The sequence below is a fragment of the Seriola dumerili genome, unplaced genomic scaffold, assembly GCF_002260705.1.
Source record: "Seriola dumerili isolate Sdu_G_001 unplaced genomic scaffold, Sdu_1.0 BDQW01000450.1, whole genome shotgun sequence".
NCBI lineage: Eukaryota > Metazoa > Chordata > Actinopteri > Carangiformes > Carangidae > Seriola > Seriola dumerili.
The window spans coordinates 1018690-1033577 of NW_019174705.1; the positions used below are offsets into that span (position 1 = coordinate 1018690).

The 14888-nt window shown below is 39.3% G+C and overlaps 1 protein-coding gene across 1 annotated transcript in view; it reads right to left on the minus strand.

Annotated features, from left to right (window-relative positions):
* Positions 1-3488: 3488 nt before the first annotated feature.
* Positions 3489-14888, minus strand: part of LOC111234694 (probable E3 ubiquitin-protein ligase HERC1) — a 45157-nt gene continuing 33757 nt past the window's right edge. The window contains exons 58-79 of the mRNA XM_022762850.1: positions 11851-11965; positions 11565-11696; positions 11317-11415; positions 10832-11005; positions 10313-10597; positions 10144-10209; positions 9927-10052; positions 9690-9828; positions 9305-9486; positions 8976-9131; positions 8746-8868; positions 8405-8507; positions 7466-7635; positions 7221-7359; positions 6945-7114; positions 6590-6759; positions 6148-6313; positions 5961-6037; positions 5594-5846; positions 5267-5419; positions 4079-4384; positions 3489-3987 (exon numbers count right to left, since the gene is read on the minus strand). Of these exons, the coding sequence (XP_022618571.1) occupies positions 3802-3987; positions 4079-4384; positions 5267-5419; positions 5594-5846; positions 5961-6037; positions 6148-6313; positions 6590-6759; positions 6945-7114; positions 7221-7359; positions 7466-7635; positions 8405-8507; positions 8746-8868; positions 8976-9131; positions 9305-9486; positions 9690-9828; positions 9927-10052; positions 10144-10209; positions 10313-10597; positions 10832-11005; positions 11317-11415; positions 11565-11696; positions 11851-11965 (3490 nt within the window). The 3' untranslated portion in view covers positions 3489-3801. The remainder of the gene's footprint in view (positions 3988-4078; positions 4385-5266; positions 5420-5593; positions 5847-5960; positions 6038-6147; positions 6314-6589; positions 6760-6944; positions 7115-7220; positions 7360-7465; positions 7636-8404; positions 8508-8745; positions 8869-8975; positions 9132-9304; positions 9487-9689; positions 9829-9926; positions 10053-10143; positions 10210-10312; positions 10598-10831; positions 11006-11316; positions 11416-11564; positions 11697-11850; positions 11966-14888) is intronic.

A 14888-nucleotide genomic window follows, 5' to 3' on the forward strand; every position in this document is an offset into this window, starting at 1 on the left:
TTTTTATTTTTATTTCACCACTGCTTCTCTACTGTAACTGAACCTCCTTAGACCAGCCCCGGCCGCTGTGAAGACATGCACAGGCATTGCATTCTTCAGGCAGTCAGCACCACACACTTGACCTTTGTGTAGTGCATGTGCGAAAGCCAAGGGTGGGCACTGCTCAGTGCTCACACAGCGACAACATCATCATGCATAAACCTTCTAAATCTCAGCCTGAGGACAAATCCTTATGGCCATACTTAGGCAATTATTGTTTACAAAACCAAAGCTGACATTCCAGCACCTTCCCAAGAATAGTGGAGTATTTCATTTTTTTTTTGTCTATGTATGACCTGCAATAAACTCAATTGAGTGGCATTTTTTATATTTTGTTACAGTTTCATATCTCATGAACATTGTGAATTTAAAAAGTAGTGGTCTTTTTTCTAGGTAGCTTAAGTTAACCAAACCAGATTTCTCCCTTGGGTATCTTTGCTGTAGTTCAACTTCTTCCAGTGTAAAGTAATTGGTAGCTTGTATACCTATGCTTTCAAATCAGTTTCCTCACTGTGTATGCAAGTGTAACTAAGGCAGAGCTCATATTCACTCTCATTGAATGAATGCTTACTGCACAGCTACCACAGTAGTTCTGCTGACTTGCTCCCATGCAGTGTATTATATTATCATGTCAGCCACACTCTCTCTCCACTGCGCTGCTTTAATTCATGTCGCCTACTAAATGACATACATGCCATCCAGAGGGATTGCTCTCTATGATATGATTGTCCAACAGTCTGGCACTCTTGTCTTCCCAAAGTCAGACTTCTGTGGTTTTTGATGGATGAAAAAAGTAACTTAGGAGAAACCCATGTGTCTCTTTGAAACTGAGCATAGACTTTTTTTTTTTTGTGAATTGCACCTGGGTTGAAATAAACATAGGTGGCCTAGTTAGAGTTGTGACACGCAGCAGCACTTGCTTTTGAAATTTTTTCATGATGCACACTAAGACCAGCTGCACTTCTTTGGCACTAACTGGAATACTTCAGTCCAAAAGAGATGCATGCATCAATTTGTGAGTGTTACTCAGATTTGAATTGGGACGTTGTTGGTGTAATCTGACCACATACTGTTTGTCATCCAGTATGTTGTCATCTATTTGTACAGATCAGACCAGCTGATTGGGAGAAACAGGGTGACAGAGATATGCATCATCAGCTATACAAGATCTCTCTCATTTGTGATCATGTGTCTGTGTCTATGTGTGCGCTAATGATCTCTGCTTATTGTCATTGCTCTCTTGAACTTGCTTTGTGCAGTGGAACATCTACGCGCAACAACCACACTGCCCTCCTGTGGGAATAGGAAGTATTACATATTCATAACCAGGTCTGTTCACACTTTGATGAAGAAAATTAAAGCTGCTCTTACAGTATTGATCTGCCAACCCTGATTACTGCCGGAATATCATATCTGTCTTTTATAAAATATGAATTTGAAGAGCTTGGCTTGTATGATTGATTGAGTGCTGATGTTTGTAGAAGAGGTTTCCTATCTGAATGAGAGGAAATGATCGGATACCCCGGACGGGAAATATGCTAATTCAGATACAAGGAGGATTTCATTTTGAACAAGTTCAGTTTCAAAGTCAGTTAGAAGTAAAAGTGTATGTTGTGTGGAATCAGTGCATGTCATTCCAGCCAGGATATTGTTGTTTGTTGTTTTATTTGTCTGGGTGGATCCACATTACAGCTTAGAGGAATGTAGATCCAGTGTGTCACACGCTTTAGCAATAGGATGTAATATAATCTACCTGAATTCACACCTGAATCACAGTGGAAATAACAGGTAGAATCCAGCCTGTCTAATTCAGCTGTATTAAATATATATATATTTTTTTTCATCTTTCCAAATTTGTGTACTTGTTAGGTTGATGGATGGATGTTATATTTATACCAGGCGAGGTCTCTCATGAAAAAGCCTCCCTCTCTCAGCTGCTGACTGCAGGTTGTATTCTGTCTTACTGGCCGCAGCGCACACGGGGAAACAGATGGTTAATAAGGTCACAGCAGACGTGCCTCTCACTAGTACAGACAAATTGCAGACTCACCAGCGGTGCTGACTCAGGACAACATTAGACTCAGGGGAACTGAATTAAGACCTCTTTTTGTAATGAGGGAAGTTGTTGCTTTGTGTTTTGCTTGCCTTTCATAGGAGGAGACTATCCGTAGATGGACATATAATAATACATTCTTAAAGGCCCTGAAAACGTATTTTGTCAATCAGCCTCTTGGTTTGAAGGATGAGGTCGTACCTCAACACATCATTTTCTGTCAAACAGTTTTTCACATGACAGATTTCTGTATTTGTGTTGTTGTTTGCTGTTCTCTCATCACTGCTTTGAAGTGGGTGGCTCTGCTGGAAAAATGTTTGTCTCGTATTTCCTTGCATCAAAATGTTTTGACAGTGGGGAGTTCACCCCTAATGAAGGTTAGTTGAGTTTTTGATTGATAAACTCTTAGGGGAAAAAAACTAATTATTTACTAACATTACATTTGATTGTTGCTTATTTAGTAATGACTATTTCATGTCATGGACTTTAAAGCTGGAGACACACTGGAAGAACGTATGTGTACTGTACATAGTGAAGATTTCAGATATTTTTACTCCAGGTGTTTAAAGACTTTCACATGAGATCATTACTATCATCATTGATATCTGGATAAGGTAAAAAAGAATTCTTTACTACAACCTACAGTAAGACTATTTTTGCCTTTTGTTTCTCTCATAAAGAGCAAAAATCACTTATTTGGACTCCTTAGAAAACACATCTTAGATCCTTTCATTACCAATAATTCTGAAGTGCCCTCATTTCTGGTACAAGATTCAGAGGTTGACTGACTACCAGACCAATTCGATTTCTGTTCTAAACATAGAAGTTGCTTCTTTAGAGCGTAAATCTTTCTGCTGTGAAGGCTGGTGGATAATGTTCTGCTCTGATTCTGTTTGAATGTCAGAAAGACTTTGTCAGAGCTGATCAGAGCATCCTAACTGATAATTGATTAAACACACTGATCTTAATGGAATTTATTTTTGTTGTAGCTTTCAGGCAGCAAATTGCCTTAGAAAGTACAGTTGTTTGCAAACTAATCAAGGTAAATTACTATAAAATGAATGCATTTAGTTTACTATACATCTCCACCAAATTGTGCAGAAGAGTACTACTATAATTTTAACAAAAAGTACAACTGAACAGTTGATTGAATAAATATAGAGCAAAGACAAATCAAATTTAGTTTTTCTGTACTTGAGACAATGTTTTCATAGGAACCAAATCACAATAATGTCTCTATTAATTGCATCGTTCTTAGTTAAAATTTCAGAGCAAGCATTACTGATAATCTGAAAGTACCAGTATCTACTTAAGAAACAAATTTGGACATAGAAATTCCAACTACAATACACCGAAGACCTTATTTAAACACTCTTTATTTTACAATAATACTGCCTATGTGTGACAGGTCATTAAATTATTACATATTTTCAAACAAACAGGCACATTAACTCTTTTATTGTGGCTTAATCACCTATATTTTTAAAATCTTATTCTGTATCCCTGTAGTTTTGATTCAGAGTACGCACTGCAATAATTACAACACCTTGCACAGTTGGAAAATCAAAACTACACGTCTTTGAGTCAACAAACATATAAACAGTACACTACCCATACAGGTTTGGCGAATAAAAATCTGTGTTCAGTGCATAATGTGCATGGCATCGGAGAAGATACATTCATCACCCTGTTCACCGCAGCTTTCTGCCTCAGTCCTCGGTGTCAGAGCTGTCTGCTGGGTCGGTGTTGTGGGTCAGCATGTAGTTGTCCATGTCGATGGAGGGGCAGTTGTGGATGGAGTAACGCAGACGCTCAGCGAGAATAGCCTGGCTTGTGTACGGGGGCAGACGAAGCAGGAAGAAGCAGGTCTGAGCAGTAGGGAGGCCATTGACGGGCTGGAGGGGATGAGAAGGGTGAATTTTTTATTTTTAATATTGGCATTTGTTTTTGTAAATAGGCTAATTACTTCATTAGAAAGGACCTTACCCTGTCAACCTTGATGATTTGGAACTTCTGTGTGATATCAGCCGGGTTGGAAGGCAACCTGGACCTGCCAGAGACGAAACGTAGGAACAGCACCCTCTCCTCATTGGTGAACTCCTCCAAGCTCTGCCAAAACCAGCCAATGAGCTGGTGGCTCTCAGTGATGTCACGGTAACGCACTAGCTTCTTCAGCATCTCAACAGAGACCTCTGGCAGGCCACAGACCAGCTGCTCCAGCTGCTGTGCTGTCAGCAGGGAGAGGAGGGGCACAGGGATGATGGTGGACATGCCCTCTCTGATGGCTGCCACCTGGACACAACAGAGCAACGTCAGCTTTGATACTTCTTAGGACGAGATAAAGGGAACAACAACGGGAACAACAAACAGGCTGTCGAGTGGGCGCTAATGGAAACTGGTGTGCAGACTGAATGTTTAAAATGGAGGTAGTGTTTCACGGAGAGAAATCCACACCAAAGTTATTATTTTCCCAAAGCCTAATTTACAATCAGTGAAGATACTCTGTTCATATTTGAGAGGCTGGAACAAGCGAATTTTTAGCTTAAAAATTTAATTCTTGCAGATTGATTTTATTTTGGTGGTTTTACTGTTTTAGTGCTTCCTCCTTCCCAGTTTTTGTTTTATGTGCCAGAAAACCAGAAAACTGGTAAATGTCCCAGGCACACTCATTAGGAATTCATTAGGAACTATTTTCTCAGGGCTACAAGCAGTGAACATTTATTTTTCAAACACTACTCCCTCGTACTGCTACTCTGAATCGTTTTAGTGCATCATTTGCTTAAATGGATTTTCTCTAATATAAACAAACTGTAAGAGCCTCATTCAGTCACTTGTTGCCAGTCTGTTTTTTTTTTCAACTGCTGTGTTTTCACTTGCAGACTGCAGAAATAAAATTGAACATATTGTAGAGTTGAGGCAGAAACGAAGAGTTCTGGTTTGTGAGTGGTTGACTGTGTCCAGTTTGCTGACGAGGTGCAGAATGTTCCTTCCATGTGTAATGATAGCAGCTAGTAAGGTCTGCACAATGGGTCCAAGTGAGAGCTACTGACACATGGTTTAGGCTTATTACGTTGGTGTTTCCTATGTGTAAACATGTAGCCGATTGTAGAATGATATTTTGACAGCTCTAATAAATTCACCCAGCTGATTCTTCAGCAGTTCAGTCCTTCATACCTGTGAATCCATCTCATGCAGTCTGTACTCCAGAGCTCTCTCTACATATTCAGTCCTGTTGGCAAAGGTTAGGGATATGTTTTGACCTCCAGGAACCACAGGTACCAGCCTTCCATCAGCACTGTGTGCCACGAAGGAGTCCAGTGGGATCATCTATAGACAGGAGATATGGCAGGAGGGATAGACAGATAATATAGAAAAACAAAGAGAGGGGTTGGGAAGTAGAGAATGAAATGCTAGTTAAATATCTTTCAGCTTGGAAAGTTGAAGATCCGGAGAAATATTATATATGAACTCTGCAACAAGCCAATTTGTATCGTATCTCACCACATGAAAATTATCGTCTGTGATTCCACTGTTTTCTAGATGAAGGATGCCTTGGAGGGTGCGGTAGGTGAGCAGGTCTACTTCCTCAAGGTCAGGCCCTCCCAGTGGCATCGAGCAGAGCTGTTTCCACACCCAAGGAGCCAGATGCAAGTCCAGAGGCTTCTTGGTGCGAATCGCCACAGCCATAAGGATGCCCAGGAAGCGAAACTGGACCATGTGATCCTCTGAGAGCGCTGCTGGGTTCAACAGGAACCTATAAGGATATACAGCCAACGCCAGAGGTCAAGGTCATTTCTGAAAATTTGATATTCTGTTATACTTTAAGGGTATTGTTAAGGTTGATGGTTATTAAAAGAAGACTATACACCTGTCAGTGTTACTGCCCACATCTGCAAAGCTGTTGGGAGTATGAATCAGAAGATCCACCACACCAGACTGCAGCTCCTGGTGAAAACACATCGTCAGTTTGACAATTTACATCAAGCAGAATATTCACGCTGCATTATTAGTCATCTCTGTTCCTCTTAGACCCACTGTGTGATTTTCTATCCTACCTGGCACATCTCAGTGATGGTGTCATCAAACACTCCTCCGGCGTCGTCGGCTCCCTCTCCAACAAGCTTGACCTTCCAGGCTCGCGATGGCAGCCGAAGCTCCAGAGGATTCAAGCTCACCACCTGCTTTGCTATCTGCACGAAGATGGGCTTGCTCGAACGCCCTCTGTGAGCATGTAAGAGAGGGGACATTAGTCATCAATCATCTGATGGACACATGCTAACAGATATAAAACATGGCTGCAATGAAATGGTTCTTTAAAGAAAACTTACAAGCAAAACGACCAAGGTGGCAGATAAAGCTCCTGAATTTATGCTACTAAGTGCTGCTGGCCAGTTGGAAATACAGCAAGTTGTTTTGTCCACCTCCTGTTTTTCTACCAGCTGACCCCTGAAGACATACACATCCTGCCAAATGACTGAATATCATGGGCACCCTCACCTTGTGGAAATCCGTTTCACAGTGATCTGTGGCCCATATGTTTTGCCCTGGGTCATTGTTCTGCCAATGGAGCGCACTAGAGGCAGGGTGTTGACCTTGGGTGATAGAAGGCCTCTGAGCTCGCCCCGGATGATAGCTGTTGTCCCTGAACTATAGCGTGAGGTGGACACCTGAATGGAGGGAAAGACGGGAAATAAAGGAGAAGGTTAGTGAAGCAACACACTGACAGAATGATAGTGAGGCAGAGAAAGGACTGACAAGCAGGAAGTACGTGATTACCAGCAATAATTCAATAAGTTTATTGAAAACACTTGTTCTTTTAATGGATTAAAAGGGCAGAAAATAGGATAAATACCCGATTCTTGGTGTCCAGGTTGAGCAGCCTCCAAGACTTGTACATGAGATCAGAAAAGTGGTAGAGGACCCTAAGCCGCATGCTAAGGACATCAGGGCTGCAGTCTTTTAAGGTGTTGTATTGGGGAGGAACTGACTGGGGAAGGCCAAGCTGGATATTTCCAGAGCCACCTGGAGATGAAGGTAACAAATGGAGTTCCATATGTATCCTTTTTTATGGCTCATAGATGCAAAGAGTATTTGCTCGTGAACAGTTACTGTAGGACTGTGTGTGTACCTGAGTTTTTCATCGAGGTAGAGGGGGTGGTCCATGCTGAACTGTGGCAGCGGCCAGCAGAGATCTGTCTAATGTTTTTCCCCTGAAGGGCTGTTACGAGTGTGGGCTCCTTCACTGGATTCGAGTGTCCAAGACCAAGCTGGAACACAAACATAAAGGACCACAGTACAGTCTATGCAGTGCTTCTGATGTGCAGTGAAAACAAACTTCAAAGTGCATAATTTAATATTTGAACATTTGGTTACCTGTCCCTCACTGTTGCAGCCCCAGGCATAGACGTCTCCAGTGGAGGACAGGGTGAGGACATGTTCACAGCCCACAGCGATGTCCTCAATGAACAGCCCCTCCAGGGACGGCACCACCTGGGGGCAGGATTTATTCTTGAGCATGGAGTCCGGCAGGCCGATCAGACGCTCTGAAGAATGAACAGAAGGAAACCAAGTAATGGCATATGTGAGTGTACTCTCAAAACACACTAACAAAATTGTATATTTTTCTGTATGCAGCTGTAAATTGTAGCAACTAAGCTGGTGAATTGATTTACAATTTTTTATAAATATATTTTTTCGATAGTACAGAGAGAGACTGGGGGGGGTGACATGCAGCAAAGGGCCGTGGGTCAGATTCAAACCCATGTCCGCTGCATCTAGGATTAAGTCCATGTGGTTACGCGTTCTACCAGGTGAGCCACCAAGGCACCCCCTTGATTTATAAAAATTTCGAAGAGAATATTCCCACCATGTCAAGCACTGAGACTTTTTTATCAACACGAACACCCTTGTTAAGAAGCAGAAATTTTGAACATCATGACACACGGCCCAAAGACCGAAGAAGCAAATTAGTTTTTAATTTCTGAAATACCCAATGTGTCAAATTTGTATGTGTAATGGAGGCCAATATAATTGCTACAAGCTATTTTACATACTTTTACATGTATATGCAAATTAAATGAATCCTTAATGAGTTTTTTTTTTTTTTTTTTTTTTGAAGGGCCGATTTAATTAGATTTTTCAATGAAATACTTTGGGAGTTGAAAAAAGTTAAATTTCTGCCACATAAAACACAATTATATAACATTGAGGATGTTAAAAAGTAAATGAAGACACAGTCTAGAGAAGTACATCAACAATAGTGTTACTACAATCGCAAACATATTTAAAATCCAGTTTCATGTGGAAATGTACCTTGTCCAAATGTGTAAACATGTCCATCACAGGCCAACGCCACAGAGAACTGAGTTCCACAACTGACTTTCTTAATTCCCTTGTTGCACAGCTGTTCCACTTTCTGAAAATAAGAACAACCAAAAATAATATTTCATCTACTGTACACTACATAGGCACCTGTAAATTCATGAGGGAAAAGCACTCAATCAAAATAAACTAATAAACAGTTTAACTGAGGCCATGATTAGCCTGTCTCTGGTATTCCTCACCGCTTTCTCCAGGAAATCAACCAGATGACATAAACAATCTGTGTTTTGTCTTTTGTGGATGTCTAGGAGTCTTTGTCACGATTACCTTACCTGGGGGTAGTACTTGGCTGTAGAGGAACCAGTTCCTAATTTGCCATAATCCCCATCTCCAAATGCCCATACAACCATCCCATCAAGGGACAGTACCAGAGTGTGGTTGAGACCACATGACACCTGCGAAAGTTGACCAGGTTAGCTTTGTTTGCTTATAATCGGATCATTATTTGTTCACTATCACCATCTGAGTTCAAGAATGAAAACAGACATTGTCTATTCTTTACCTGCCCCACATGATATCCCTCTAATGCTGCCACCCGTTCAGGCAGCATCTTGTTGGATGTTGACCTTTGACCCAGACGGCCAGATTCACCACTGCCGAAGGTGAACAGTTTCCCATCTGCTGTTACCACGGCAGAGTGCCGGAAACCACAAGCAAGCTGGTGAGAGAAAGAAAAGCAGTATGAAAGTTTCAGAAAACTGGCTTCTTCAACATGTTGCTTGCAATACTAGTTAATTATTTTACTACTAATAACTTTCTTGATGCTTCCAAGAATACAGCATAAAATTACTAAAATATCACATAGAAGTTCAGAGCAGACTTCATCACTACCTGAACGACCTCTTCTCCTTGCAAGGCCTCTATCTGTTTGGGTCTCCTCTGCCTTTCGCTGTTGCCGTGCCCCAGTTTTCCGAAATCTCCGTCTCCCCAACTGAACACCTCCCCAGTCTCAGTCAGGGCCATTGAGTGTCCATCGGATCCACAAGACGTCACCAGCTGAGTCACCACATACCCTGTCCACAAATCAGAAAGTTAGTAAAGCTCAGCTTGTAGAGACAAGTATTAAGAGAACATTAATTAACAACTGAGCCTCAATAGAAGCTATCAAATTAAACTGCAACACTACAGTCAAAACATCTCGTCCTTTCGGTTGTAGATAAAGCTAAATGCAGACCAGCTCAGACTTGGGTTCTTTGACCCTCGACGAGTAATTTACCTTGAAAAGCAAAGATAATGGTGGGTACATAGAGATCATCAGAATTCCCCTGGCCCAGTCTGCCATATTGTCCTTCACCTACAGCCAATACAGTCCCATTGGACTGGAGCAGGAAGGTACAGTTCTGACCACACACAACCTGATGACAATGAAAACATCCAGAAAAGGAGAAATAAATGTTAGAAAAACCGCAGCAACGTAGGAAAAAGTCTGTATCCTGAGAGGAAAAGCTGCTACCTGTTGTGTCTGTGATAGAGAGGGTGCAAGAGTAGGCATCATGAGGTTAGTTCCCATCCCTGCCAACTGTCCGTAACGTCCATTCCCCCACAGATATACCTCACTCTTCCCCCCTTGTTGCCAGTCCTAAGAAACACAGCAGGTGAAATGAAAATTGCAAAATATTATAACAATGGCAATTGTATTGTGCTATGTTTACAGATGGCTAAGCTGTTACCTCTGGTCTGCTGGTTGCCCAAGACATCAGCTGTTCATCCATCCTGAAGCTCCACTTGCTATTGTCCTAGAAGACAGAGAAGTGTCTCAATAGATGAATTCAGATTCCTGAAACATATCCAGCCATTCCCTAAACCAACAATAGCACTAAGAGGATTGTCACTACTCACCAGTGCCTTTATAATTTCAGTGTCTTCCACCTCCTGAAACTCTGAAACGATGAAGGATTCTGGGAAGGCAGTACCGCTGGCAATAGCCTCAGCGCTGCGGACGGTAGTGGCGTATGTGGCGAGCCAGCTCCAATCTGACGGGCAGGTGTGGGCATCAGGACTCGCGTGGTGTGGAGGGCGTGGGAAGCGGCACAGGTGTTTCTCTAAGGACAAACCAACAGTCAAGGAGGCCAGGCTCTGTAGGAAGGCACTGTGGACCAGCTGGTCACCTGCTGCAACGTGGGTCTGTATTGACAAAAGGCAGTCAAAATAAAGTCCCAGCTCAAGCTCACATGGACACAAACATAAATGAGTAGCGAAATGTTTCAGTTGTTGCTGATAGGGATATGAAAACAGAAAATTAACAGAAGAGACAAAACATGAACACCTGCATACATAGGAAGAGGTAAGAAGTCGCCAGAAATGACAGTCAAATTAAACTAATTTGAAACTAATTTAAAATGTAGTTTCATTAATGACCCGCTCATGGTTGTACTGCTCCTGCAACAGCAAGGGCAGCCTCTCCAGGAAGACGGCCAAACAAGGCGCCCGATTTAAACCAAGGATGTTCTGGCTTCTGAGAACCATACGACAGGAAGAGAGCACATGATTTTGAGTGATCCAGTCGGGGGTGCAGCAGATCAACAAAACGTCCTGGGAAAGAAAAAATTACAGAACACCACTGTAACAGAGGCAAAAGAAAATGTTGCATTTGCAAAGAATTGGGCACTTTTTTACATGCTTTCTAGTTATGTAGTAATGAACTAATGAGTATAAGCCGAAGATATAGAAACAAAACTTAAGTATAGAGTAGTTTGTCTTCTAGCTGTATTGTGTTCATATTAATGGACAGATATGATAATGTTATCAATCTTCTCATCTAACTCTCAGTAATTTAACAAAAATATGCTGAAATATTCCTTCAAGGTTTGACAGAAATTCAAGTTATGAGTGATCCAAATTACCTTCGACCTCCCAAAGCAAGCAGCTACACCCAAGTTTGGTATCCAGGTAGTACTGACGACTGAACCCAAACCTGTAACAGTCTGTAAGACTGAACCATCCTGCAAGAAGCACAGAGAAGAGGGGGATTCAAATTCTGAGGCCAGACTTCTGAAACATTTATTTTAGAGTAAAACACAACAATAGTTTAATTGTCTGCTGATGTTGATCGTCATATAAGTGGCAGAAGCAGTAAATATTGTTTTCTGACCTGCAAGGACCAGATGTTAAGCAGTCCCCCTATCCCTCCAGAAACCAGAGTCAGTCCACTGGAGCAAAATGAAAGGGATTTCACTGCCGTAATGTGGCCGTGAAGTACAAACACACACTTTGCACTGTCCTGCTGTAAAAAACAACAGAAACAGGTGATTTCATTAAACAGCTAAAATCAAACTGAGGATAACTGGTGCATAAAATCCTGATAACAGTTTAATCTTTTCAAGATATGAGTAGAACCAGGTCTGGAAAAGGACCTCCAACAGCAGAGCCAAACTGACCTTGACATCATTGTTTTTATCTTGGCTTGGGGAGTTGTTCAGTATCTTGGGCAAAGACACAACAGTACCCCCCTGTGGCAGTGTCCAGACATACACAGAGCCATTCTGGCAACCGCTACAGAAACAGGGAGATTTTTAAAAAAAAAGAAGATTATCTACAAGGCTGTAGGTTTGGTCTCAACATTGGTAGGGACGCAACAATCCTGCCACCCCCTACAAAACAGAGATTGGCTTTTTAATACAGTCAACCAAACGGTTTATTAACATATAAGATCTTAGTTTACATTCAGCAATGCTCATATGCAAATGTAATATATGTACATGTGTTGAATTTCCATATATGAAATATTTGTAAATATGAAATCAATTCATGTGTATTTAAGTACAGCCTATACATGTAAAAATTATGAATGAAACATGTTAGAAATTGCATAACATTATGGCATGAAATTGTCAAAAAAGGTCATAGTATAGTACAGCATAAAACGTCGAAAAAAGTCATAGTATAGTACGGCATAAAACGTCATAGTATATTATGGCATAAAATTGTCAAGAAACATCATAGTATAGTACAGCATAAAATGTCATAGTATAGTAAGGCATAAAACGTCAAAAAACATCATCGTATATTATGGCATAAAATTGTCAAAAAACGTCATAGTATAGTAAGGCATAAAACGTAATAGTATATTATGGCATAAAATGTCATAGTATAGTATGGCATAAAACGTCAAAAAACGTCATAGTATAGTACAGCATAAAATGTCATAGTATATAGTAAGGCATAAAATGTCAAAAAACGTCATCGTATATTATGGCATAAAATTGTCAAAAAACGTCATAGTACAGCATAAAATGTCATAGTATAGTAAGGCATAAAACGTCAAAAAACGTCATCGTATATTATGGCATAAAATTGTCAAAAAACGTCATAGTATAATAAGGCATAAAACGTCAAAAAACGTCATAGTATATTACAGCATAAAATGTCATAGTATAGTAAGGCATAAAACGTCATCGTATATTATGGCATAAAATTGTCAAAAAACGTCATAGTATAGTACAGCATAAAATGTCATAGTATAGTAAGGCATAAAACGTCAAAAAAGGTCATCGTATATTATGGCATAAAATTGTCAAAAAACGTCATAGTATAATAAGGCATAAAACGTCATAGTATATTATGGCATAAAATTGTCAAAAAACGTCATAGTATATTACAGCATAAAATGTCATAGTATAGTAAGGCATAAAACGTCAAAAAACGTCATAGTATATTACAGCATAAAACGTCATAGTATAGTATGGCATAAAACGTCATAGTATAGTAAGGCATAAAACGTCAAAAAACGTCATAGTATAGTATGGCATAAAACTTCAAAAAACGTCATAGTATAGTACAGCAAAAAATGTCATAGTATAGTAAGGCATAAAACGTCAAAAAACGTCATAGTATATTATGGCATAAAATTGTCAAAAAACGTCATAGTATAGTAAGGCATAAAACGTCAAAAAACGTCATCGTATATTATGGCATAAAATTGTCAAAAAACGTCATAGTATAGTAAGGCATAAAACGTCAAAAAACGTCATCGTATATTATGGCATAAAATTGTCAAAAAACGTCATAGTATAGTATGGCATAAAACGTCAAAAAACGTCATAGTATATTATGGCATAAAATTGTCAAAAAACGTCATAGTATAGTACAGCATAAAATGTCATAGTATAGTAAGGCATAAAACGTCAAAAAACGTCATCGTATATTATGGCATAAAATTGTCAAAAAACGTCATAGTATAGTATGGCATAAAACGTCAAAAAACGTCATAGTATATTATGGCATAAAATTGTCAAAAAACGTCATAGTATAGTACAGCATAAAATGTCATAGTATAGTAAGGCATAAAACGTCAAAAAACGTCATCGTATATTATGGCATAAAATTGTCAAAAAACGTCATAGTATAGTATGGCATAAAACGTCAAAAAACGTCATAGTATATTATGGCATAAAATTGTCAAAAAACGTCATAGTATAGTACAGCATAAAATGTCATAGTATAGTAAGGCATAAAACGTCAAAAAACGTCATCGTATATTATGGCATAAAATTGTCAAAAAACGTCATAGTATAGTATGGCATAAAACGTCAAAAAACGTCATAGTATATTATGGCATAAAATTGTCAAAAAACGTCATAGTATAGTACAGCATAAAATGTCATAGTATAGTAAGGCATAAAACGTCAAAAAACGTCATCGTATATTATGGCATAAAATTGTCAAAAAACGTCATAGTATAGTATGGCATAAAACGTCAAAAAACGTCATAGTATATTATGGCATAAAATTGTCAAAAAACGTCATAGTATAGTACAGCATAAAATGTCATAGTATAGTAAGGCATAAAACGTCAAAAAACGTCATCGTATATTATGGCATAAAATTGTCAAAAAACGTCATAGTATAGTATGGCATAAAACGTCAAAAAACGTCATAGTATATTATGGCATAAAATTGTCAAAAAACGTCATAGTATAGTACAGCATAAAATGTCATAGTATAGTAAGGCATAAAACGTCAAAAAACGTCATCGTATATTATGGCATAAAATTGTCAAAAAACGTCATAGTATAGTATGGCATAAAACGTCAAAAAACGTCATAGTATATTATGGCATAAAATTGTCAAAAAACGTCATAGTATAGTACAGCATAAAATGTCATAGTATAGTAAGGCATAAAACGTCAAAAAACGTCATCGTATATTATGGCATAAAATTGTCAAAAAACGTCATAGTATAGTATGGCATAAAACGTCAAAAAACGTCATAGTATATTATGGCATAAAATTGTCAAAAAACGTCATAGTATAGTACAGCATAAAATGTCATAGTATAGTAAGGCATAAAACGTCAAAAAACGTCATCGTATATTATGGCATAAAATTGTCAAAAAACGTCATAGTATAGTATGGCATAAAACGTCAAAAAACGTCATAGTATATTATGGCATAAAATTGTCAAAAAACGTCATAG